The 24,869-nt window shown below is 45.0% G+C and overlaps 1 protein-coding gene across 6 annotated transcripts in view; it reads right to left on the bottom strand.

The window, feature by feature from the left end:
- Positions 1–24,869, bottom strand: part of LOC126187518 (neurexin-1a) — a 2,258,738-nt gene that overhangs the window by 919,971 nt on the left and 1,313,898 nt on the right. For all 6 annotated transcript variants that reach the window (XM_049928650.1, XM_049928652.1, XM_049928651.1 and 3 more), the window contains exon 6: positions 17,889–17,915. In XM_049928650.1, the coding sequence (XP_049784607.1) occupies positions 17,889–17,915 (27 nt within the window). The remainder of the gene's footprint in view (positions 1–17,888; positions 17,916–24,869) is intronic.

Below are 24,869 nucleotides of genomic sequence, written 5' to 3'. Positions count from 1 at the left end.
TAAAGACGTCTACACTCGTTTTCTCAGATAGCTTATCCGAGGCTCCAAAGGTGCTAGAACAGTTGGATAGACATACGAAACGCATTTTCTCGATTATGAAAGTAAACAAGTCAGTGCGCCGCCGTCGCCGTCACGGCTGCCTCTCCCGCACTACGCCACGAGGCTGTGTGCGCACCACAGCTCCTTTTGCGTGCACCACTTACACACTGACGAGCCACAACATTACGGCCACCGACCCGCTGTAGATACAAGCCAGTCCTCGCGATAGCAGCGTCACCTGCCAGAATGATCTGTCTGAGTCGTTCAAATGGTTCTGAGCACTATGCGACTTAAATTCTGAGGTCATCACTCACCTAGAACTTAGAACTAATTAAACCATACTAACCTAAGGACATCACACACATCCATGCCCGAGCCAGGATTCGAACCTGCGACCGTAGCGGCCCCTCGCCTCCGGACTGTAGCGCCTAGAACCGCACGGCCACGCCGGCTGGCTCTGTCTGAGTGGCCCGGAGGCACGGCAAGAGCGTTTCGCAAACTGCACGACTTGTCGGGTGTTCGAGGAGTGCTGTGGTGAGGGTCTTCAACACGTGCCCGAGCTGAGACAAGGTCGGCACGTTGTGGGGTTGGGCGGCTACCCCTCATTACGGATGCCGGACGTCGTAGACAGGGCAGACCGGTGAAACAGGACAGGCGGCGAACTGTGGCGGGACTAACGTCAGAGTACGAGCACAGTGCTCCCAACACTCCTAACGGTGTGCCTTCACGCCCCACGACCCTCGCGTGTGCCAATGTTAACACTACGACATCGGCAACCACGACCAAAGTGAGCACGGGACCACCGGAAATGGACGTTGGCGCAGTGGCAGAGTTTTACATGATCTGATGACTCCCGACATCTTCTTCATCGTGCCGACTGGGGGGGGGGGGGGGAGGGAGGGGCGCGAATCCGACGTCTTCCAGGGGAACAGCCCCTTGACACCTGTGCTGCGGGATGTTGACAAGCTGACGGCGGCCCCACTACGCTCTGAGGAAACTTGACGTGGGCGTTCGTGGTTACGAGGTGCATTCGAGTTCTAAGGCCTCCGATTTTTTTTCTCCGGACTGGAAAGAGATAGAAACATGCGCATTGTTTTAAAATGAGGCCGCGTTCATTGTCAATACGTCCCAGATCTGGCAGCACCGTGCGGCACATGGAATTTTACCGCCAGCGGCGAGAATGAGAACTGTTTTAAATACTTAAAATGGCGATGTTTTCCTTGCTTGAACAGCGTGCAATCACTCGTTTTCTGAATTTGCGTGGTGTGAAACCAATTGAAATTCATCGACAGTTGAAGGAGACATGTGGTGATGGAGTTATGGATGTGCCGAAAGTGCGTTCGTGGGTGCGACAGTTTAATGAAGGCAGAACATCGTGTGACAACAAACCGAAACAACCTCGGGCTCGCACAAGCCGGTCTGACGACATGATCGAGAAAGTGGAGAGAATTGTTTTAGGGGATCGCCGAATGACTGTTGAACAGATCGCCTCCAGAGTTGGCATTTCTGTGGCTTCTGTGCACACAATCCTGCAGGGCACTGATGACATCGATGTTGAGCGCCCATAAGCCCCAACACACACACACACAATCCTGCATGACGACCTGAAAATGCGAAAAGTGTCATCCATGTGGGTGCCACGAATGCTGTCGGACGACCACATGGCTGCCCGCGTGGCATGTTGCCAAGCAATGTTGAGGCGCAACGACAGCATGATGGGACTTTCTTTTCGTAGGTTGTGACAATGGATGAGACGTGGTTGCCATTTTTCAATCCAGAAACAAAGCGCCAGTCAGCTTGTAAGTAGGCTGTTTAGGTTTTCTTATTGGTAACGCCACGTAGCGCTCTGTATGAAAATCACTGGCTGTGCTGTGTGCAGTCTGTGGCTGCTTTGCATTGTTGTAATATTCGCCATTGTAGCGTTGGGCAGCTGGATGTGAACAGCGCATAGCGTTGGGCAGTTGGAGCTGAGCCGCCAGCAGTGGTGGATGTGGGGAGAGAAATGGCGCAGATTTGAAATTTGTAAGACTGGATGGCATGAACTGCTATATATATATTATGATTATTAAGGTAAATACATTGTTTGTTCTCTATTAAAATCTTTCATTTGCTAACTATGCCTATCAGTAGTTAGTGCCTTCCGTAGTTTGAATCTTTTATTTAGCTGGCAGTAGTGGCGCTCGCTGTGTTGCAGTAGTTCGAGTAACGAAGATTTTTGGTGAGGTAAGTGATTTGTGAAAGGTATAGGTTAATGTTAGTCAGGGCCATTCTTTTGTAGGGATTTCTGAAAGTCAGATTCCGTTGCGCTAAAAATATTGTGTGTCACTTTAGTGAATGTTTGAGTACGTTCAGTTTTGCTCAGCTGTTTGAAAAGCAAATAGTGTAAGAGGTTTATCAGCACAGTAATTCAATAATTTTTCAAAGGGGACGTTTCAAGCTCAATGGAAGCACACAGATTCACCGCCACCATAAAAATTTCGGGTAACCGCCAGTGCTGAAAAAATGATGGTGTCCATGTTCTGGGACAGCGAGGGCGTAATCGTTACCCATTGCGTTCCAAAGGGCACTACGGTAACAGGTGCATCCTACGAAAATGTTTTGAAGAACAAATTCCTTCCTGCACTGCAACAAAAACGTCCGGGAAGGGCTGCGCGTGTGCTGTTTCACCAAGACAACGCACCGCACATCGAGCTAACGTTACGTAACAGTTTCTTCGTGATAACAACTTTGAAGTGATACCTCATGCTCCCTACTCACCTGACCTGGCTCCTAGTGACTTTTGGCTTTTTCCAACAATGAAAGACACTCTCCGTGGCCGCACATTCACCAGCCGTGCTGCTATTGCCTCAGCGATTTTCCAGTGGTCAAACCAGACTCCTAAAGAAGCCTTCGCCGCTGCCATGGAATCATGGCGTCAGCGTTGTGAAAAATGTGTACGTCTGCAGGGCGATTACGTCGAGAAGTAACGCCAGTTTCATCGATTTCGGGTGAGTAGTTAATAAGAAAAAAAAATCGGAGGCCTTAGAACTTGACTGCACCTCGTACAGTGGAGCTCTTGCAAGGCACCGTGACCGCTAAGGAGCATCGTACACTGGTTGCAGACTACATGCGACCCTTAATGACGATCATCTTTCCCGACGGCAGTGACATTTTTCAAAATGATAATGCGACGCGCCACTTTCAATTGATGTCTTCACCCCTCCCCCACCCCCACCCCCTTCTCCGAGGATCAAACATGTCTGAGGCGTGACTGAACGTGGCGCCACAGCTCACCGCCCCCGTCCCACAGATTAACGGGAATTACGTGACTTGTGTGCACAACTCCCTTCAGCAATCTACCAATTGTTTCCATGCCGCCACGCGTCGCCGTAGTTATCCGTGCCAAAGACGACATATACAGGGTCGTCCATCGATGGCGACCGGGCCAATATCTCACCAAATAAGCGTCAAACGAAAAAAGTACAAAGAACGAAACTTGTCTAGCTTGAAGGAGCCTGCTAGATGGCGCTGCCATAGGTCAAACGGATATCAACTCCGTTTTTTTTAAATTGGAACCCCCAGTTTTTATTACATATTCGTGTAGTACGTAAAGAAATATGAAAGTTTTATTTGGACCACATTTTTCGCTTTGTGATAGATGGCGCTGTAATAGTCACAAACATATGGCTCACAATTTTAGACGAAAGGTTGGTAACAGGTAGGTTTTTTAAATTAAAATACAGAACGTAGGTACGTTTCAACATTTTATTTCGGTTGTTCCAATATGATACATGTACTTATGTGGACTTATCATTTCTGAGAACGCATGCTGTTACAGCGTGATTACCTGTAAATACCACATTAATGCAGTAAATGCTCAAAATGATGTCCGTCAACCTCAATACATTTGGCAATACGTGTAACGACATCCCTCTCAACAGCGAGTAGTTCGCCTGCCGTAATGTTCGCACATGCATTGATAATGCGCTGGCGCATTTAGTCAGGCGTTGTCGGTGGATCACGATAGCAAATAGCGTTCAAATTTCCCCACAGAGAGAAATCCGGGAACGTCAGATCCGGTGAACGTACGGGCCATGGTATGGTGCTTCGACGACCAATCCACCTGTCATGAAATATGCTATTCAATACCGCTTCAAAGGCACGCGAGCTATGTGCCGGACATCCATCATGTTGGAAGTACATCCCCATTCTGGCATGCAGTGAAACAACTTGTAGTAACATCAGTAGAACATTACATAGGATATCAGCATACATTCCACCATTTAGATTGCCCTCGAGAAATGGGGGCCAATTATCCTTCCTCCCATAATACCGCATCCCGTCAAGGTCGCTGATGTTCCACTTGTCGCAGCCATCGTGGATTTTCCGTTGCCCAATAGTGCATATTATGCCGGTATGCGTTACCGCTGTTGGTGAATGACGCTTCGTCGGTAAATAGAAAGCATGCATAAAATGTGTCAGCGTCCCGCAATTTCTCCTGTGCCGAGTGACAGAACAGTACACGACGTTCAAAGTCATCGCCGTGCAATTCCTGGCGCATAAAAATATGGTACGGGTGCAATCGATGTTGTTGTAGGATTTTCAATACCGACGTTTCTGAGATTCCCGATTCTCGCGCAATTTGTTTGCTACTGATGTGCGGATTAGCCGCGACAGTAGCTAAAAGCATACTTGGGCATCATCATTTGTTGCAGGTCATGGTTTACGTTTCACATGTGCCTGAACACTTCCTGTTTCCTTAAATAACGTAACTATCCGGCGAACGGTCCGGACAGTTGGATTATGTCGTCCAGGATACCGAGCAGCATACATAGCACACGCCCGTTGACATGTTGATCGCAATAGCCATACAGCAACACGATATCGACCTTTCCCGCAATTGGTAAACGGTCCATTTTAACACGGGTAATGTATCACGAAGCAAATACCGTCCGCACTGGCGGAATGTTACGTCATGCTACGTACTTATACGTTTGTGACTATTACATCGCCATCTATCACAAAGCGAAAAAAGTGGTCCAACTAAAACATTTATATTTCTTTACGTACTACACGAATATGTAATGAAAAATTGGGGTTCCTATTTAAAAAAACGCAGTTTTGACCTATGGCAGCGCCGTCTAGCGGGCCAACCATAGCGTTATCTGGTTTCCCCCTTCAAGCTAGACAAGTTTCGTTCTTTGCAGATTTTTTCGTTTGACGCTTATTTCGTGAGATGTTTGGCCCGGTCACTGTCAATGGACCACCCTGTATAGTGGTTACGAGGTAGGTGATCATACTGTTCAGACTGACCAGTGTACGCTACGCGCGTTTGGTCAGCACTGAGTAATAAATTTGTTCGAGTGACGACACGCCAGACGTCTACGACGCCTCCAGCCGCGGCCTCGCAGCTGCCGACGCCAGTGCTGCACTGGCGGCGCGGCATTCCGACCTCCAGCCACTGTGTTCCAGCAGCCGGCGCGGCCGCCTCCATGACTACAGAGAACCGTCCTGCCGTGTCTCGCGGGGACACACCTTAGGGTAGCGTTGTCTCTGATGAACACTTGCCATTTACAACAAAGTACTGCGTTGTGTTACTTCGTAACTCACGAAACACACTAAGCTGAAACTTCTGTAATGCCATTTTTGGTTCGTATAGCAAGTTGCACGGAGAAACAGCATAGCAGTAAGAAATTCGATTGGTGATGTTGCAAGATCCAGTCTTATTAACCCACTGGCTTATACTGCCGGTCGCAGGTTTCAAGTACGTTATTATATTGCGGCCTGTGAGACGACTCCTTTAGAGTGTTTCGTCTTCTTCGTTAATAGATGGCGTGATATATACCACAGAAAAACTGAAAAATCGATGTATTCAGTGGTAAATACTTTTTTAGTTATAAACAATCGTTTTCAGGTTTTTAGATTTATCCCCCCCCCCCCCCCCCCCCCGCCAAACCCATCAAGAAAACACTCTCCAGAAATTGTTGCACATGCCCGTACTTTTTCGGGTGTACCATATCAACGAAAACTTCTAAAACAGCACTATCTTTACTGTTTATCTCTTCAGTAAATTATAAAGAATTCATATCAGAAAATTACGTGAGACAAAATATGCTGATTTTCGTTAATTTAAATAGTAAATATACGGACGCCTATGGGGAAAAATATTAGTAAGTCAATGGGTTAATAATGAATGTAATGACCTCACGCTCTAATTTTACTAACGTACAGAGAGCATGAATGAAATATAGTAGCAAGTACAGTAGATTAGTAAATTTCATATAAGACAATGGGGAAAAAGCAATCAGAAATTCAATATTAAACACTACTGTTTTCAAATCACTATTTTACAGCAAATGCTAGAAATTCTGCTTTGAACACCGCTAAAAAACCAATATCGTCTTGAGCCGTGGCTGGCTCATGCTATGCGTTGGATTAAACCCTGGTTGCTATTCTGCGTTTAGTCTCCCGCGGTTATCGCAATTATGCTGTTATCCTTTCTCTCCGCGAGTGGCAGCAGCGGTGTGTGTCGATATTCGCCCCCTTGCACTATCTTTGCCCTGGCGCTTATAGTTTCCGTTTGTGCGGTGTGCGACCAGTCGGTCTGTTGGCGTGGAGCAGCGAGGGAATATCCGCGGCGCGTGGTTTGGACGGAGCCGCTGGCAGCCTCTATGCTGTGTCGGCGTGTGTGGGGCTGTTCCCACTGCTGCGAGGTCCGTGACTCACCGATCCTGGACACGGAAGTTGAGTTTTGACTTAATCTACCAGCGAGTCACGACTGTTCACACTGTGTCGTTTGGACTTCGTTGTCGGCTGTTGGGACACTCCCTCGAGCAACAACGTGTGTTTTCAAGTTGGCAAATTTAGGCCAACCTCCGGTAGAGTTTAGGCGTACTTGGTTATTTTGAATTGAAGTGCACCAGCGGCCGTTAACGTTTTGGTTACCTACCCTGGCCGATGACGTAAGTTCAGGCAGTGTATTTTCCTCATCGTGTTCTCACCGTCCAGTACGGTGTGTAGTTTCACAGCTCAATGAATAATTGGTTGTGGGCGCCAATGCATTCTACGTTGTTCCATTGAACTGCCTGTTGTGTGCTGGTCGGGTGGAGCGGAAGTTATCTCGTCGGTGGGTCCGATGAGCGTCCTCGGATCGAGGACGGTTGAGCCGACTGCTTGTCTCACCTAACCTCGCGTCAGTGTTTGAAATCCAGGCCGACCCTCGGAAACTTCTGAGCGCCGCTGGGTGTACTGGCTTTTCTTATTTGTTCTCGTTGTTTGTATTTGTATAGCTTCCAGCCGACTTTTAAATTAAGGTTTGTTTGCCCTTAAGGCGTAAGATTGTTTGGGCCTTCAGCTTAATGTAAAGAACTCTTTTACATAAGGCCTTTGTCCTTTTTATTAAAAAAATTAATTTTATTGAGTCTTAAGTGATGGGCCTTCAACCGATTTTTAAATTAAAGTTGTTTTGCTCTTAAGGTGGCCGATTGTTTGGGCATTCAGCCCAACTAAAGAACTGCTTTAAGATAAAGCCTTTTCCCCTTTTAAAAATTTAATTTGGATTCGAGTCTTAAGAGATGTGCTTTCAGCCGATTTCTTTTAAAAACGAAAGTTGTTTTGCTCTTAAGGTGTGAGATTGTTTGTGCCTTCAGGCTAATTGAAAGAACTAATTTAAGATAAGGCCTTCTGTCTTTAAATTTATGATTTTGGTTTGAGTTTTTAGTTATTGGCCTTTATGGCATGAAATTGTATGGCGTATTCAGCCGGTTATCAAGTTCCAAAATTAATGCTGTGTTTTTTTAATTATCTTGGTTCTTGTAATGTTTGGTCTAATAAATAAAGTTGTATGTTCCAGTGTTACTGACAGCCGCTTATTTTGGCTCCTTTTCACAATTTAAACAACGTGTCCCGTCCTGCGGGTTTAGCAGGGCGCCTCACGTCCATGTAATTGATCGGTGTACCCTTTCAAAAATTTCCGTCGTGTCGCGAATGATTGCCGCGGCTTACAGAATTCTCTCGTGTCTGCAGGGCGACCTGGAAAGCCACTGCCGGGACCACACGGCCCCCGTGGCAGACGCCGCTGCACTTCTCAAGGAGGGTGAGAGCGAGCACCGACCTGTGCTGTTCGAGCAACATCCATCCGCGTATGTGTCGACAAGTGTTTTGCGACATTATCAACAATTTCCCTTTCAAAAACAAAATATTAAAAGGTTCGACAATGTAAAATGGCGCAAGATGTTCGAAATTCTCAGAAGAATAGGGATAAGCCGTAGGGAGAGACAGTGCGAGGTGCCGGGGCTAGCAGTGTATTTAACACTAAATTCTTCTAGAATCTACAAATGTAAATGATGCTCTAAGCCCCCCCCCCATTCTAACTCCGACTTTTGCTGTTGCACATGGATTAAAAAGAAACGCGAACTGACTGTAATCGACCCTGCAAGTGGAGTAGAAAAGAGTTTGGCACCTGCAATAATTTCATTTGGTAAATAAGTTAAATAAAGTTTCATTAACGTAGTGAGAAATGATATGGTTGCTCTACCGATTAACAGAATGAAAGTTCTGTCCAAAATAACAATATGATTTATTACAACTCAAAATAATAAACAAAAACACATGAAACATCTACAATACATCAAATTGGCTCAAATTGGATACTCAAATAAATGCTGTGAAGGTGAAATTGTCCCTAAACTAGATTGTGACATTTATGACGAAGTGGTATGTGGAGCCAATTCCTTGCAACTCAAGTCTTAAGAGAGACACACAGCCAACCCAGCATTAATTGCTGCTACATTAGTGAGAACTCAGACAAGGAACACCCAAGACAGATCAAAGTTAGAAAAGACAAACAGGCGCGCTCTGCTGAGCTCGGATTATCACCTAGCAAGATTACCTGCTTTGCTGGTGCTGCGGACGTACATTACCAAGCTGTCTTCTTAACTGCACGGACACGATCTGGCCTACCGGAGGGGATGGCTGGTTGCTTCGACGTCCCGTCGTGGTGATGATAATGTCGCGAGTATAGCCCGAAACAAATTGTCCTGGCCTGGTTGTTCCAGACTAAAGACTTCCTAGCAATACAAATGCGCCTCTGAGGGAGACGAAGATGGCTCGCCACACAATCACTGACGGTACAGTGATTGATTTTAACAAGCGAAGTCACACAGAAACTCCGATACAGTCAGCTTTAGCCAAATCTGCCGAAGACAGACAACATAGGCCTCTTGCACGCAGAACGCTCAATTGCCAACTGTACTCGGAAAGTTACGTTGAAGTCTAAACTTCAGCAACTTCGTCAAACAGTTACAATTAAATAAAAGTATATTAGACAGCCAACGGAAGGCAGGCTGTCCACAGCAGCGAGTGCTCAGTCTTGTAACCTACTCCGACCGAAAGGCGAGAGTCGACTACCCCACAAGAGCACCCGTACAAACCGAACACAGAACATTCCCGCCCCCACGACAGTGGCCGTGGTTAACCGTTCCAATCAGCAACTCGAAAACCGGCGGAAAATTCCACTCAATTGCCGGAGCACTACCAATCCACCAATGGAGATTCTTGGCGCCAATTTCTGCGCTGATTCTGCTACGTCACGGAGCTATGCCCTGAGCAAGCCAATCACAGTTACGATTTTGCAGAAAACGCGGAAATTTGCCTGCCACAACTGCCTGGGTACACAAGTCATTCCCACGCCTCGCTGGTAGCCCGCCAGAAAGTGTTTTCGCTAAGTTTCTGCGAAGTAACGGAACCTCTAGCCCAGCCGCTACTTCAGGCCCCTGTGAGCGTGTTTCCGCCGCTATTCTACAATGTCGGCGTCTGGAAAGCATTCACTCAACTCCCTCACACCCGTCGGCTTACCCTTGCAAGATCAGCAGAGCCCGCCTGTCACCGGACCACCCGGGTGACGAGAGACGCTGTGTGGGAAGTCCGCGTGTGAAGGAATAGCAACTTTTCACCGCATGCAATTAGAGAGGAAAATCGTAAGATAGAAATATGAGAGGGGGCTCATGCCACCTCTCAACAGGTTCAAATGGTTCAAATAGCTCTGAGCTCTATGGGACTTAACATCGGAGGTCATCAGTCCCCTAGAACTTAGAACACGTAAAGTGCCCTCAGCCACACACCGTTCGGTGACTTGTGGAGCATAAATGTAGATGTAGATTTAGAACCACTTACACCTAACTAACCTGAGGACATCACACACATCCGTGCCCGGGGCAGGATCCGAACCTGCGACCGTAGCGGTCGCGCGGTTCCAGACTGAAGCGCCTAGAACCGCTCGGCCACAACGGTCGGGCAGAGAAAGGTAATATCCAATATGTATAAGAGCCAAGAGGGAATTATAAGAGTGGATGACCAAGGAAGTAGCGCTCGGATTGAAAAGCGTGTAAGACAGGGATGTAGCCTTTCGCCCCTACTGTTCAATCTGTACATCGAAGAAGCAACGACGGAAATTAAAAAAAGTCAAGGGTGTGATGAAAATTCAGGGTGAAAGGATATCAGTGATACGATTCGCTGATTACGTAGCTGTCCTGAGTGAAACTCAAGAAGACCTTCATGACCTACTGAATGGAATGAACAGTGTAATAAGTACAAAATATGGGCAGAGTAAATCGAAGAAAGGCGAAAGTAATGAGAAGTGGTAGAAATGAGAACCGCGAGAAACTTAACAGAATTGATGGTCACGAAGTACATGAAGTTCAGGTATTCTGCTACCTACGCAGCAAAATAACCACTGACAGATGGGCCAAGGAGGACATCAAAAGCAGACTAGCACTGACAAAAAGGACATTCCTTGCCAAGAGAAGTCTACCAGTATCAAACATAGGCCTTAATTTGAGGAAGAAATTTCTGACAATGTACGTCTGCAGCACAGCATTGTATGGTAGTGAAAGATGGATTATGGGAAAACCGGAACAAAGGAGAATAGAAGCATTTGAGATGAGGTGCTATAGACGAATGTCGAAAATTAGGTGGACTGATAAGGTAAGAAATGAGGAGGTTCTGCACAGAATCGGATAGGAAAGGAATATGTGGAAAACACCGATAAGGAGAAGGGACAGGATGATAGGACATCTGTTAAGACATCAGGGAGTGACTTCGGTAGTACAAGAGGTAGTGAGATGCCAGCTAAACTCGCAGGACAGAAAAGGTAGTTTAAATTGCGGAAAAGGACCAAAATGAGGGCTGTCAGTTACACCCGAATATACAACTTTATTACTTGATCAAACATTACAAAAGCCCCTAAAAACATTTTTTTTAAACACACAGCTTAAATTTTGGGAATTAATTACCGGCTGAAAGCCACTTTAATTTAAAAACGGCTGAAGGCCAATAACTTAAAACGCAAGCATAATCAGAAATTTAAAAGGCAAGCCCTATCTTACAACAGTTGTTAGTTAGGCTGAAGGCCCAAAGAATCAGACACTTCAATAGCAAACAAGTTAAATTCAAATCAGCTGAAGGCCTAACACTTAAAACTCCATAACATTAATTTTGTTAATACCAAAAGCTTTATGTGAAACAGTACTTTAAATTAGACCGAAGGCCTTAAGAGCAAAACAACTCTGACTCAAAATCGACGGAAGGCCCAACACTTAAAATTCAACAACATTAAATCCTTTGAAAAGCCAAAGTTCTTTAAATTAGGCTGAAAGCCTAAAGAATCTTACGCGTTAAGGGGAAACAACCTTACTTTTAAAAAAACGGCTAGAAGCCATACAAGTACAAACAACAACAACAAATAAAGAAATGGCAGTAGACCCAAAGGCGCTCAGAAGTTCCGAGGATCGGCCTGTAATTCAAACACTAACGCTCGCTTAGGTGAGCCAGGGCGTTGGCCCAATCATTGTCGGTCCGACGGCAACCCAACCGTCAGACAGTCAACGGACCAAGCCACAGGATGTCCCAAGAGCCCACAAGGAAATTCAAACGGGACAATGTGAACAGTCGGGGCTGGCTGCGGATTAAGTGAGGACTTGAGCTCCGTGTCCGGGACGGGTGAGCCGCGGGCCTCGCCCCTTCCGTCGGACAGTTGACGCGGGTCGGCGAGCACTGGCTGCCGGCGCCTCACCGCCGCTCCGTCCCCCCCACTACACTGCTGGTCCGTCCCGACTGACTGCCAGACACACGGCCACCCGGAAATACTGCCGGTCGCTCCAGAGATGCGACGACACTGCACATGTCGATACGCGCTCCAGCTGCCGCTCACAGGTAAGTGAGGCAGGAAGTTAGTGACGCCAGTAAATGGAATAAGGAAACGAGGCGGCAGTACCGAAATAGAAGATGACAAACAATAAATGGGATAAACGGGAGCCGTGCACGGCTCAGGTAGCTGCAGAGGACAAAAACTGTAGAGAAAGACGGAAATTGTATTAGTTTCAGCAAATTATTGAGGACGCAGGTAGCAGGTGCTACTCTGAGATGAAGAGTTTGGCACAGGAGAGGAATTCGTGGCGGCCGGAAAGTTGATGACGAAATAAGACGCTGGGGCGTTCTGATACTGCAGAGTAAATGTAAGAAGACCGTGTTTCTTGGACGAAGGAATATACATAGCATGTTGGAGAACCACAAAACTTATTTGTCTTTGCTCGTGAAAGCGAAACAGCAAATGTAGTTTACAACAATACACCTCGAATGAAGTGATTAACGACACATTTTTAAAACAAATGGCAAAAAGGACCAAACGAAGGTAGTCTTTTTCAGCTGTCTGTAAATAATTATGTCCTTGAAATCAGGTTGCCACCGACAACCATTGCTACCCACACCTATCGATTCCTTCACGTTCTCGGATGCAATGGGGATTCTCGCACGTGAATTGGTAAAGACTGTGGACGTTAAATACTATTTCCCTAGTAAAGAGAACGAAGTACGAAATATTGAATACTCGGCCAAAAAAAAAATTTGCTCGCCTCGGGTAATCTCGTAAGGGCTAAAGGCATGCGCGCTGCACCTCGTGCCACCTTCACGTATTCCTGCACTCCACGGACGCGATGCCCAATAAGTGGCACACGTTGTCGTCAGTCGAGGAGAGCCATTACAATCTTATACATTGAAATCTTGCATCTCTCGTACACGTTGCTCTGATACTGGTTGCAAAAAGCTGCGTACCTCTTAATCAAATTCCCGGGTAAGCAGTGCGGGCTGCGGCTAACTCGTTTGTTTGCAGTGGAGAACAACGACCAGAGCCTAACGCAGCGGCTGCCGCAGCAAACATCTCGGAACGGCACACGGCCTGATCTTCGGCACAGACCTCGTCCAGGTTAACGGCGCGTGCAGGGCTCGGACAGGAACGAAAGCGACACAACTGAGAGCCTAACCTGCGGCGCGCCTGGAAGAAGAGCACGGCACGCTCGGCGTTCGTCGGCCGAGGCCCGGGCCGCCGCGCCGCGCCGCCTGCGTTGTGTGACAGACGGACGGCGGTCCCCGCACAGCAGGCAGGCAGGCAGGCAGTCCCCTAGGCGGAAACTTTCTGTGCTTCTTTCTCTTTATTTTCAGGTTTTACTTTGCGTAAACCACAAACGTGCCAAAATAATGATCAATATTTTGTATTTATTAATATTTTCGGAAAAAGCGTGTAAAAGAAAGGCAAAGGAAAATTGGGGGTTGCAAATGAAAGCTTCGTATTTTAAATTCACATAGCTTTATTATTTTGCAGTTGATTATTAACACTGCTGGAGTGAAAGTCATCGCAAAAACAGGGGAAGCAGTAATATTGTCGGTACCTCGTACACAGTATGAACGCCGCGTTTTAACAATTACACGGCTGTTTTAAACTGTATATAGAAAAGATTACTTGTTTACATTCGTAACAGTCTCTCTGTTATCGAACAGTTTGGAAGCAAACTATGCACAAGTACTAGCGACGGTAGCTTGTGGTGTACGACAGAATGCAGTCCTCTCAGGGTACGATTTCTTTTCCCCTTCCGATAGGAGCAGTCTCGAATCTTCTTGATTTGCGTCATGACAAAAGCACACATTGCAGTCCTGCACTATCGGAGTGCATTTGAGGGAAATCACTTCAATGCTGCGCGACGACAATCCTTCTTCAACTTTCAACATCTCGTCGTATAATTCTGAATTTTTTTGGCCTCCGAACGAGTCACCTAACAGCAGAGATCTGTTCTGCTTACCTGAAGGCGGACGTAATGTCCTGTTCAAATTTTTTCGTAGGTCAAAAGACATGGGAGATATAATACTTAGCTGTTGTTTTAAATGGATTGGGATGTTATATTATTTACCTTTTAATAATACGTTTCAAGACATGTACAGTTGATGACATTGTACAGTAATTCTGTTACATGTTGACCTTTCACAAGTTCATTTGCAAACGTACATTACGAGCCGTACATACTCTAAAACCATTGGACGTGGAAAATACAGCGCGCTGAATGTTATCCGAGGTGACAGAATATGCTCCTGTAGTACGATCTTTCAAGTCTTTGCGAGTGTTTGGAATTTCATTGTAAACTTGTTGTTTCAATGTATCACAGAAATACAAGTCCAGAGGCATTAGGTCTGGCGAGTGCGCGGGTCATTTTGTGTTGCCGGACCGACCGATGCAACGATCTTGAGAGCTGTTGTACAGGACTTGAGTAATTCTGATATCAAAATGACCTCGCTCTACTTAAGTTACCATTAATAAAATAGGGACCAATAATTGGGTTATCTGGAAGGTTGCACCGTACGTTGAATGAGTGAGCTCTTTGCTTGTCGACTTCCCCTCAGCCACTGTGCGTTTTCAGAGGACCAGTAGTGCGTGTTGCGAAAATTAACGTGCCAATCGTTTCTAAATGATGCTTCAACTGTGAGTAACTCGGTCGAGAACGTGGAGGAGAATTGTATCCTTCGGCGAAAGATATGCCGTGGAGCTCGTGATGAAGTGATTCGTGGTAATGGTGAATCTTTTTGGTTCGCAGAATTCGCATAACACTTGGTTGGCTGATTCGGCCCTCGCAGTCGACCTGCACCTGTCTGGTGGCAACACGTGGACTGTGCGCCACAGCTGCTGACATGGAAACTGCCTGTCGCTCGTCGGTTGCTGATCTGCGCCGTTTACGTGTTTTTTTATCGACGTTTCCTCTTTGCTAAAATGTCTGTATTATGTTTGCAAAGGTAGTTCGCGAGGGTGCTGCACCATCAGTATATTTATCAGCTTTCAATCGTACAGTTGCTCTCATATTTCGGCGATGTTCGTCGTAAATAAAAACCGGAGCAACTTTCTCAGCTTTTGTGTAGAGCATTGTGAAAATGTTACAAGTTTATGAAAATGTCGTCTACTCGACGACAATGAACCAGAGACTAATGGTCTTCATGCAATAGATACATACAGGATTCCTGCTTTTTGTTTACATTTGATATTCTTCGTCAGACAGATAAACACACGAAACTTGCAATGAGTGGAGTGTTGTTTACATTCGATGTATCCTGTACACAAAAGGAAACACGTAAACTGTTCTTTGCGCTGATAATAATTAGGTAACTCCCATACATAACAAACGCTAACAGAACGTAATGCACTCTAGGTATTTTCAAGCATATTATTAAAAGGTAAATAATATAACACGCCAGTCTATTAATTAAAGTAACAAAGTTGACCATCATGTCCCCTCTACTCTTACACCTACGAAAATTAGTTTATAAATGCACTACGTCCCCCTTAAAGCTAAACAGCTTTTGTTTCTAAGATTTTCTTCTGTCACTAAAAGCGGCTGAGTTATTGAGATGGTCTGTCTTAAGCACCTCACCTGGTATAAGATTGTCAGAAGTTTATGAGATGACGGCATTTCTGTATTTTCCCGTTCACTCGTCCACCACTATTTGAATCCTCGATCCAAAACTGCCTTTCTTGGAAATTTATTTTCAGTCGCAAATTTTTCCTTCGCTTTTCTATTAAATGGCTTTCATCAAATTTGAAATAAATGCAGAATACTCAGTTTTATTTCGGTTATTTGCAATGTAAGTGAATAAAAAAAATAAAAATAAACAGAAAAGCTTCCGCACAGGGACTCGACCCCACACCCCTCGGGTTGCCGTCCAGTACTCTTCCCGCCGCCTTGTAACTACCCAGACACAGGTGGCTCGCGCCTCGCCCAACGCTAGCCCAGAACGCTGTTTCTTCTACACGCTCCCACTTCCGACACTCTCATTTCCGGCGAAGCCCTGCACTTTCTGTGAACGTGGGCCAAGCAGGCGCGGCCCCCTGTCAGTGGGGCAGACGCCACGCCACGCCCCGGCGCCCACGTCACACAGCGGTGGCCGCGGCTCCACAGCGCTGCTTTCCCGGCGTGCGGTCGTTCAAAAGGCTCTGAGCACTAACATCTGAGGTCATCAGTCCCCTAGAAGGTAGAACTATTTAAACCTAAGTAACCTACGTACATCACACACATCCATGCCCGAGGCAGGATTCGAACCTGCGCCTAGAACCGCTCAGCCACCACGGCCGACTCTGCGGTCGTTGGTGAAAATTTCGCTCGCTTCCGCTATCCAGCTGTGCCGTGACTGTGAGCTTCCTGTACATCGGAGGCAACAGATTTACGTCGAATTGTCTCGATGGATTGATTGTACTTGGTTTTGCACAGTTAGTTGCATAACGAAATTCTTTTGAGCTGTATTATAGATAAAAATCCGATGCAGAATATCCTGGAGAACACGCAGCCTATGATAAACAGTCCTTCACTACCCACCCATAGTACACATCGGCCGACTGATCTCGAGTAAAATGCACAAACCACACATTATTTCAAACTGCCGAAGGTACATAATGAACTACATCTGGACGAGGGCTCAGTGTCAGTTCCCCATAGGTACTGCTCGTGTGATGAATCTCTGAGAACCAGACACTCACCTACAATACCGAGCCACTCGTTTATCTAGAATAATTGACGCTGGTGCTAGCTCGAATTGTTACTAACAGGATTTGCGTTAGCTGAGAAGTGTGTACTGTGTAAGCGTGCAATTCGTGTCTTCAAAATATGCCTCCATCTGCAGACGAGATAAGAAATATTAGCACTTCCCTCGAACCTGAGCTACGTCACTATTTACGACGGAATATTAGGTGTACAGTGGACTCATTTCGAGAGTTTCATTACTTCCTCTCACACAATTTTTACGCCTCGACAAGGTGTACCTCTACACACACGAAACATCTTCAAGATGCTAGTAATTTTCTTCTGCTTCCAATCATCGTCACTGTCTCTAGAATCCGACAGTATCGCTTTATCAAGGACATAAGAACATACAGGCAAACTCTCCTTTGCACCGTTATGACAAGGTAATCGTGCATAAGGAGTCCAATGGTCTCACAGGCACGTACTCCTCGATTGACAACTTATAATCAAAACGACGCCAGGAAAAATAGGCCAGTATTGGTAACGTGACTACACTATCACCGTGAGAAATAATCACACACCGTATATCACACAACATTTCGCAGTTGCGCAATAATATTTACTGTTGTACCAAATACAACGGTACTCAGTGTGACCGCCGACTTGGATTGAGTCTGGGGATAGTTAGGTACAAGGTGAGTTTCAGGATTTGCAGGTGGGTGCGGCACACTAGTCGCATTTGCCGCCGCCATCGCTCGCGGCGACGACACGTTTGCGTGCCGCCACGCCACGCCACGCGGATGTCACGCGTGACTGCCGCAGCCGGCGTTATGGGGCTTCCACAATGTTATCCGAAGCCAAACTGGAGAAGTGTATTTTCAACATATCCACAATCTCCGACAGGTGAACCGCTATCGTACCCACTGCCAAGTACTGTAGTCAGTTATATCTTTTACACACAAATATATATGTCAATGTATGACAACTTCACTACGAATCTAAGCATTCGCGGTTACGCTAAGGAAAATGAATGTGCGTACTCACCCTGCAGAAGCTAGTGCCTGAAGAAATCTGTGAACAAAAACAAAATTACATTTTTCATCATGTTTTCTTTCCCACAATTGAAAAAAGAAAATGTTCAATTTTGTGTGAAATCTTATGGGACTTAACTGCTAACGTCATCAGTCCCTAAGCTTACACACTACTTAACCTAAATTATCCTAAGGACAAACACACACACTCACGCTCGAGGCGGGACTCCAACCTCCGCCGGGATCAGCCGCACAATCCGTGACTGCAGCGCCTCAGACCGCTCGGCTAATCTCGCGCGGCCACAATTGAAAAATCGGTAACAATGCATATTATTACTCGTACTACAGCAGCGTATTCGCGACACAGTACATACACAATGAGGAAAGTGATGAAGTGCAAGTGACAATGATCAAATCCGCTGCCGTTGTATACAAATTATTCTGTTTAGTAAACACAGGATAAATTAATTTTACAAAGAATTTTATCTCAGAAAATAACTTAACTGCTTTCATTTTTGCGCTATCCGCATACAAAGACTACTATGAGATGCCAGCTCCTGACGTGGCGGAGTGAGGTACAGAAGATCTTTTCGAACCCTCTGGGAGGGAAGAGGGTGAAGAATTTCTGCAAAGGGCTAGCCTGGGAAAGAGTGTGAGTGAGTGAGTGTCAGCATTGTGAAACACATTTATTTATACGCAGTGGAACCAGTGCTCTTGGAGCGAGTATCGACGTGCCTTCCCTGTAAGTTCCTCTCTACCACCCAACCTGCCTTCCTGTCACACTTCTCTCCTCGTCCCTTTGTACTCCTATTTGATTTCCTTTACTTCATCCCAGCTCACTCTGTTATTCCAGCTCTTCTCCAGATTTCTGTCCTTCTGTCACTGTTATATCTCATTAGTCACACTCAACAAGAAACTAATGAGAAAATTGCTTAACACAACGTTAATAAGACATTTTTATGATTTACCATTTGCTCAGTGCTATAATAATAACAACAATAGAAAAGAAGCCACCAACGCCATAGAGAAGTTACAGGAAAGTGCACAAAAAACTGGCCTGCAAATCTCGTATGAGAAAACCCTGTATATAGAAAAAGTGTCACAAGACAAATTGCCTATTGTGACAACCCATGGGAAAATCTTACAAGCACCACATTTTCAGTACCTGGGAGAAATCGTTCATCCACCAGGGATCAACCTAAAGGCCAATGAGGAAAGAATAAGAAAACTACACAAAACATATAAACTCACGTGGAACTATTATAACAAAAAGTCCATATCCATTAACGCAAAATTGAGGCACTATAACACAGTCATACTTCCGGAGGCACTGTATGCATCTGAAACAACACAAATAGGTGGCCAAACTAAAATCAAACAAATAGAGAAAAAAGAAAGGAAAATTCTCAGGAAAATTTCTGACCCGATACAAAAGCAAGGAATCTGGAAGAAGAGACCAACATCAGAATTATATAAATACACAGACAAGATTACGGATACAATAAGGAAAAGAAGAATGCAGTTCTACGGGCATATCCACAGGATGAATGAAAACAGAATTTCAAAGCGAATTCATAAAGTCATAAACCAGGCAAGGGAAAAACAAAATGGATAAAAGAAGTTGAAGAGGACCACAGACAAGCACACATAAAAGTAAACGATGGAGAAAATAGAACTGAATTCAGGAACGTCATCAAAAAACATTAAATTTGACACCACAGCACAGAAGAGACCAGGACGCAAACGGACAGCGAAGCGAAGGAAACAACACAGTGAACACATGAAGAAAATTTGAGCTCAGAAAAAACATAAACAATCATCATAAAGTAATTCAAGTTCAAACGCTATCTTTAAATGGGAATAATCGAAAATAATAATAATAATAATACAATGCTATATATTTCATATAATAACGATAATGGAATGCTATATATTTCATTACTTATGAATTTATTTCATCCGGCAAGAATAGGGCAAACCGGCTATTTCTTAGATCTAAATCGGCATCCTTTATGTGTTTACATTTCAGTACGCACAGTACATGAGTAGCACATAATAACAATAACAATAATAATACATACAGCGTTCCCAGGTGAAATAAATACATAAATAATTAAATACAGGATAAGAGCAAACGTTGTTGAGGAACGAAATTTCGTAAATTTAGGCAACTAGTACACCTGCAGCTTGCATTTCCAAGTTCCACTGTGCATCATTTTAGTTACGGCAAATGCTGGAGGACAACATTTGTAAATTGGTTCGTCGCTCTGAGAAACTCAAGTGCAGTGTGAAATAATTATGTACCTTTTTAATGTTATACACTTTTATGACGAACTAAAAACTGCAAAATAGTTTCTCCAATCCCCAAGAGATCCATAACACCACACACACAGTACTGAAAATTTGTGCTCGTGTATTTTTAACAGCTAGGACAATGACAAAATGCCATTTCCTTACTGTCATGGGTTCTTCGGCCAAGGTTCATTTGACGATTTATCTGACGTTCGCCAGCAGGAGTGACTGGCATGGTCAAAGCTTCACTCTCCATTGCTGATGGTGGACTGGAAACGAGCTCATGGCCATGTCCAAGAGCTTTTCCGTAGTCATTAGTATTGGGGCAAGGCAGATACTACCCCAAAGTACCGTTATCCAAGATGGCGGGGAAGAAGTCATACAAGATGGCGGACTTGACGTCATCAACAGTGGCTGCTTTTGGCGGCAGTGCCACGACCTCCCCCCTCCCGTCCCCCAGAAAATTGGCGAGAAATTCAAATTCCAACAGGATAATGCATCACACCAAGGTTATCTCTACTAACGTAAGAAAATTGCGGGAAGATAAGTCACTCTTCCTAGGAACTGGCGCGAAGGTTGAATTTTGGCAGTAAGGAAAGGTCAATTCACATATCTCTAATAAGCTAAGAAAATGGTGTAAAAGAAAGGACACTTAGAGTACCTCCACTAACCTAAGTCACCCGGCCGCCACCTCTTCCTAGGGGTTGGTTGGGAAAGGTCTCAGTCTGTACTGGGCTGGTGGAGAGAGGAAGGAGTGTACTTTATTTATTTTGGAACAATTTGTTTAGGGATGGAGTATATTTATCACAGTGATACAGAACACACACTCTGACATGCCACACAGCATACAGAACTGCAAACTACTCCTACATAACTGATGTATAATGCTCTACACACATCCTTGCTAATTGTAAACTGTCAAAATAACGCATTTCACAGCCTACAGACGTGCAAACCACTCATAAATATTGCAATACATTTACGTCCAGAGATCCAAACAACTCGAAAATTGTCAAAATAATAATCCATCTAAAAGACTCTGCAAACATGCGTGTTAATCGTCAGCAGTCGAAATCATGCACCAGTCTTCATTTAAACAATTAGAGGCAGCACCACCATCCAGTGTGTTCACCATGATGTCTGCACTCAAACTGACCTAGTACACAGTACCACCACCAGAGGGTGCTGTCATCCATTTCATGAAGTAATGCAAGATGGTGGGGGGAAATGGTGGCAAAACGACTCTGCCTGTACAGGGCATGAGTCTTTATCATGCAGGCAGTGTCTCCACAACGAGATCTAGACCCCAACTGACCTAGTACACAGTACTCTCTCCAGAGGGTGCTCAAATCCATCCCACAACAGAATATGAGATGGTGGTCTGGAGGGGTAAAATGGCACGAAAATGACTCAGCCTGTGCTGAGCTGCTGTGGAGAGTGAGGAAGGAGTGTACTCTATTTATTTTGGAACATTTTATTTAGGGATGGGGTATATTTTTCACACTGATGCAAAACACTCGCCCTGATGTGCTTAGTGTCACAATACACAGTCTGCAGACCTGTAAACTACATCTTAATAACACTCTTAAAACATGGAAACAACTCGTAAGTTACCAAAATAATTTCAGTACAGACCTGCAAACTGCTCCTAAATAATGCAGTACAAAGATGTGCAGACACGAAATCAGCTCTAAAACTATCCAAATACTGCATAGCACAACCTACAGGCCTGCTCGCAAAATAGTGCAACAGACACACAATCAACGTGCGCAAGCACAACATCCTGCCACCCCCCTCTCCAGTAGAGGGCACAGGAGGCTAGCGACAGCCCCCGTGAAGTGACGCAACTGTCACATGTCAAACAACACACAGACGCCCATTAGGGTCATGCATGCATGAGCTGGCAGCATCAATTTCATGCTTGACATCTGAGAAATTTCTATCGAAATACGTGTTCACCTAGACACCGGTGCTGACGTGACCGGGCAGGATCGCAGACCCTCCAGGAGCGCGCTGCCACAGTCGTAAGCTGCCGCCGGACGCAGCTGAAAGTTGCCTATATTGTCGAGTATACAGTCACTGTTATATTGATGGCACAGAACTCCAAGGAGTGCTAACGCAAACCCATATGCGAAACGCCTCCGTGCAGCACGTGTCTTTACCATTGATAAAAGAGTAGCACAGGGTGCAATGTTCCTAGTGTGACATGAGACACGCCTCTAACCCTGCTTAACCACCCAGTGTGACATGCGCAATGCTGTAAAGTGCACTCGTGTACCTATAAATCTACGCAAGTGCATCTAACAATGTTCTCAATCCTATACTGATGTCACGAGACTACGTAATAAATAAGAACCAAGTCGGTCTCGCTGAAATTGTATAGTGTCCCAGAATAGTTAACGCCCGCTTTCTTGTTGTCCCAGCTTGTACGCATGAAAATACTTGCCCTAACAGAACGTGTTTACCAAAATAACGGAGAATAACGTCGAATGTAGTCTTCCTGGCAGACCTAACATGGTACCCAGTCCATCATGTGTTATCCTTCCTGCTTTCTACACGCACCAACGTTCCCAAGGCTATGTAGAGGCTCCTGTATCCCAGCACAAAGGATGTAAATGAATCGAGCATTATGATTGGCTCTTATCGAATTTACCTGCCAAATTACTGATGCTGCCAGTATCGAAGCACCATCCACCTGTTCTTTCTTTCTGCAGATGGGACTTTCAGCAGTGAAATTATTTTCCACAGATCGCTAAATTGCATTGCAAAGTCGTCTACAGACCATCAAATACATACGAGACTCACACGAATATTAGGAGCCAGGAACATATTTTCCAATGTAACTACAATTAAATATTATGATTGTTGCTACAGTCTGACACCGATCAATGTACAGGCACTGTCTCCTCATGATGATTGTGCTTCTGGAATGAATCTCAGGATCTATTGCGCAATAAGTTTCCATATAAAAAATGTATCTCATTCCCTCACGGTTATTGATGTGGTGAATCTATATCTCCATCACGATAGGACACACTGTCATCTTCTCTAGTCATGCTACTACATAAATCATAGTTGTCATCTTCTCTACTCATGCTACTACATAAATAATAGTAACTTTACAATGCAGAGTATGGATGTTTTACACAACGTAAGCCACATTAACTTTGCAATACAATACATACACATTTTACACAGTCAGTGCAGTTATCTTTTATACCTGCACAGCATCCAAAAAACGTATGGTGTTCCTACACTAACACGGGCTATATGTCATGATGCTCATCAGTCCTACACAAGCACCGTCAGCCTTTTCTTTCTTTCTACAGACATGACATTCAGCGGAAATAAACTATTTTACACTGTCACTATATTGCACCGACAACTAAACTTCGCAAAGTGCCATACATACCGTGAAATACGGAAAGACCCTTACTCAATTACACTGCTCCCCCACAGAGGACAGGAGCTTGAATGTTAGAGCATGAAACCGATCTCCAACCCAGCAATATATCACCACATACCATGTCATGTAGTTAACATACAATCCACATCCTCCACCAAACCAAATCATCCCTTTTATATCAGAGCACCCTCAGTGGACTCAGGTCGCTCTAAGAATTGTTCCACAAATTCGAGATCGTATCCCCTCCACACAAATGCGTTACTGTTTCTGCTCCAAACCTACTTTCGTGCTTATTCGTTTTTCTACACACATCTCCAGACAAGGGGATTACAAGAACACACGGATTTTTGCATGGTTCGCCATAATATTATACCTTTTCGTGGTACTTCTCAACATCAAGCACTAAGCAGCATCCTATCGATCGCTGGCGCAACATAATTCCCAATATACATACTGGAAATTATTCCTCGACAAACACCAAACTTAAGCGAGTTGCAGCGTGCTGTAAACCACTGAGTAACTAGAAACAAATAGAGGAAACTGATATTACCACGGTCCGCATCTCGTGGTTGTGCGGAAGCATTCCCGCTTCCCGCACCCAGGTTTCCGGGTTCGATTCCCGGCGGGGTCAGGGATTTTCTCTGCCTCGTGATGACTGGGTGTTGTGTGATGTCCTTACGTTAGTTAGGTTTAAGTAGTTCTAAGTTCTAGGGGACTGATGACCACAGATGTTAAGTCCCATAGTGTTCAGGGTCATTTGAACCATTTTGATATTACCACTCTCTAATACCAACTTCAGGGATGTAACAGATTCCAAGTCATCCCTTTAATTTACAAGCCAACTAAGTACTTTCCCGTGTCTAGAGAATAGGCAAACGTGTCCCCCACTTGATAGATGCACACATCACAATCGATCTTCTCTCATCTAAATAAAGGTGCGGAATGTGCAGAACAAGTGAATCGAATAAATTATTTTGGTAAATTAGAAGTTGTTTGCGTGACTGGAGAGTGTTATATAGAAGTATTTTACAGGTCTGCAGATTGTGAATTGCGACCCCAAGCACATCAGGGTGGGTGTTTTGCGTCAGTGTGATAAGTATACTCCACCGCTAAATAAAATGTTCCAAGACAAATAGAGTACGCTCCTTCCTCACTCTCCCAAGCAGCTCAGCACAAGCTGAGTCTTTTTCACGCCATTTTACCCCTCCAGACCACCATCTCGGATTACATCTCAGGATGGATGTGAGCACCCTGTGGTGGCAGTACTGTGTACTAGTTCAGTTGGAGTCTAAATCT

The sequence above is a fragment of the Schistocerca cancellata genome, chromosome 5 (assembly GCF_023864275.1).
Source record: "Schistocerca cancellata isolate TAMUIC-IGC-003103 chromosome 5, iqSchCanc2.1, whole genome shotgun sequence".
Classification (NCBI taxonomy): domain Eukaryota; kingdom Metazoa; phylum Arthropoda; class Insecta; order Orthoptera; family Acrididae; genus Schistocerca; species Schistocerca cancellata.
Note: the sequence above shows the minus strand (reverse complement) of the source record. Positions and strands in the feature narration are given on the sequence as shown.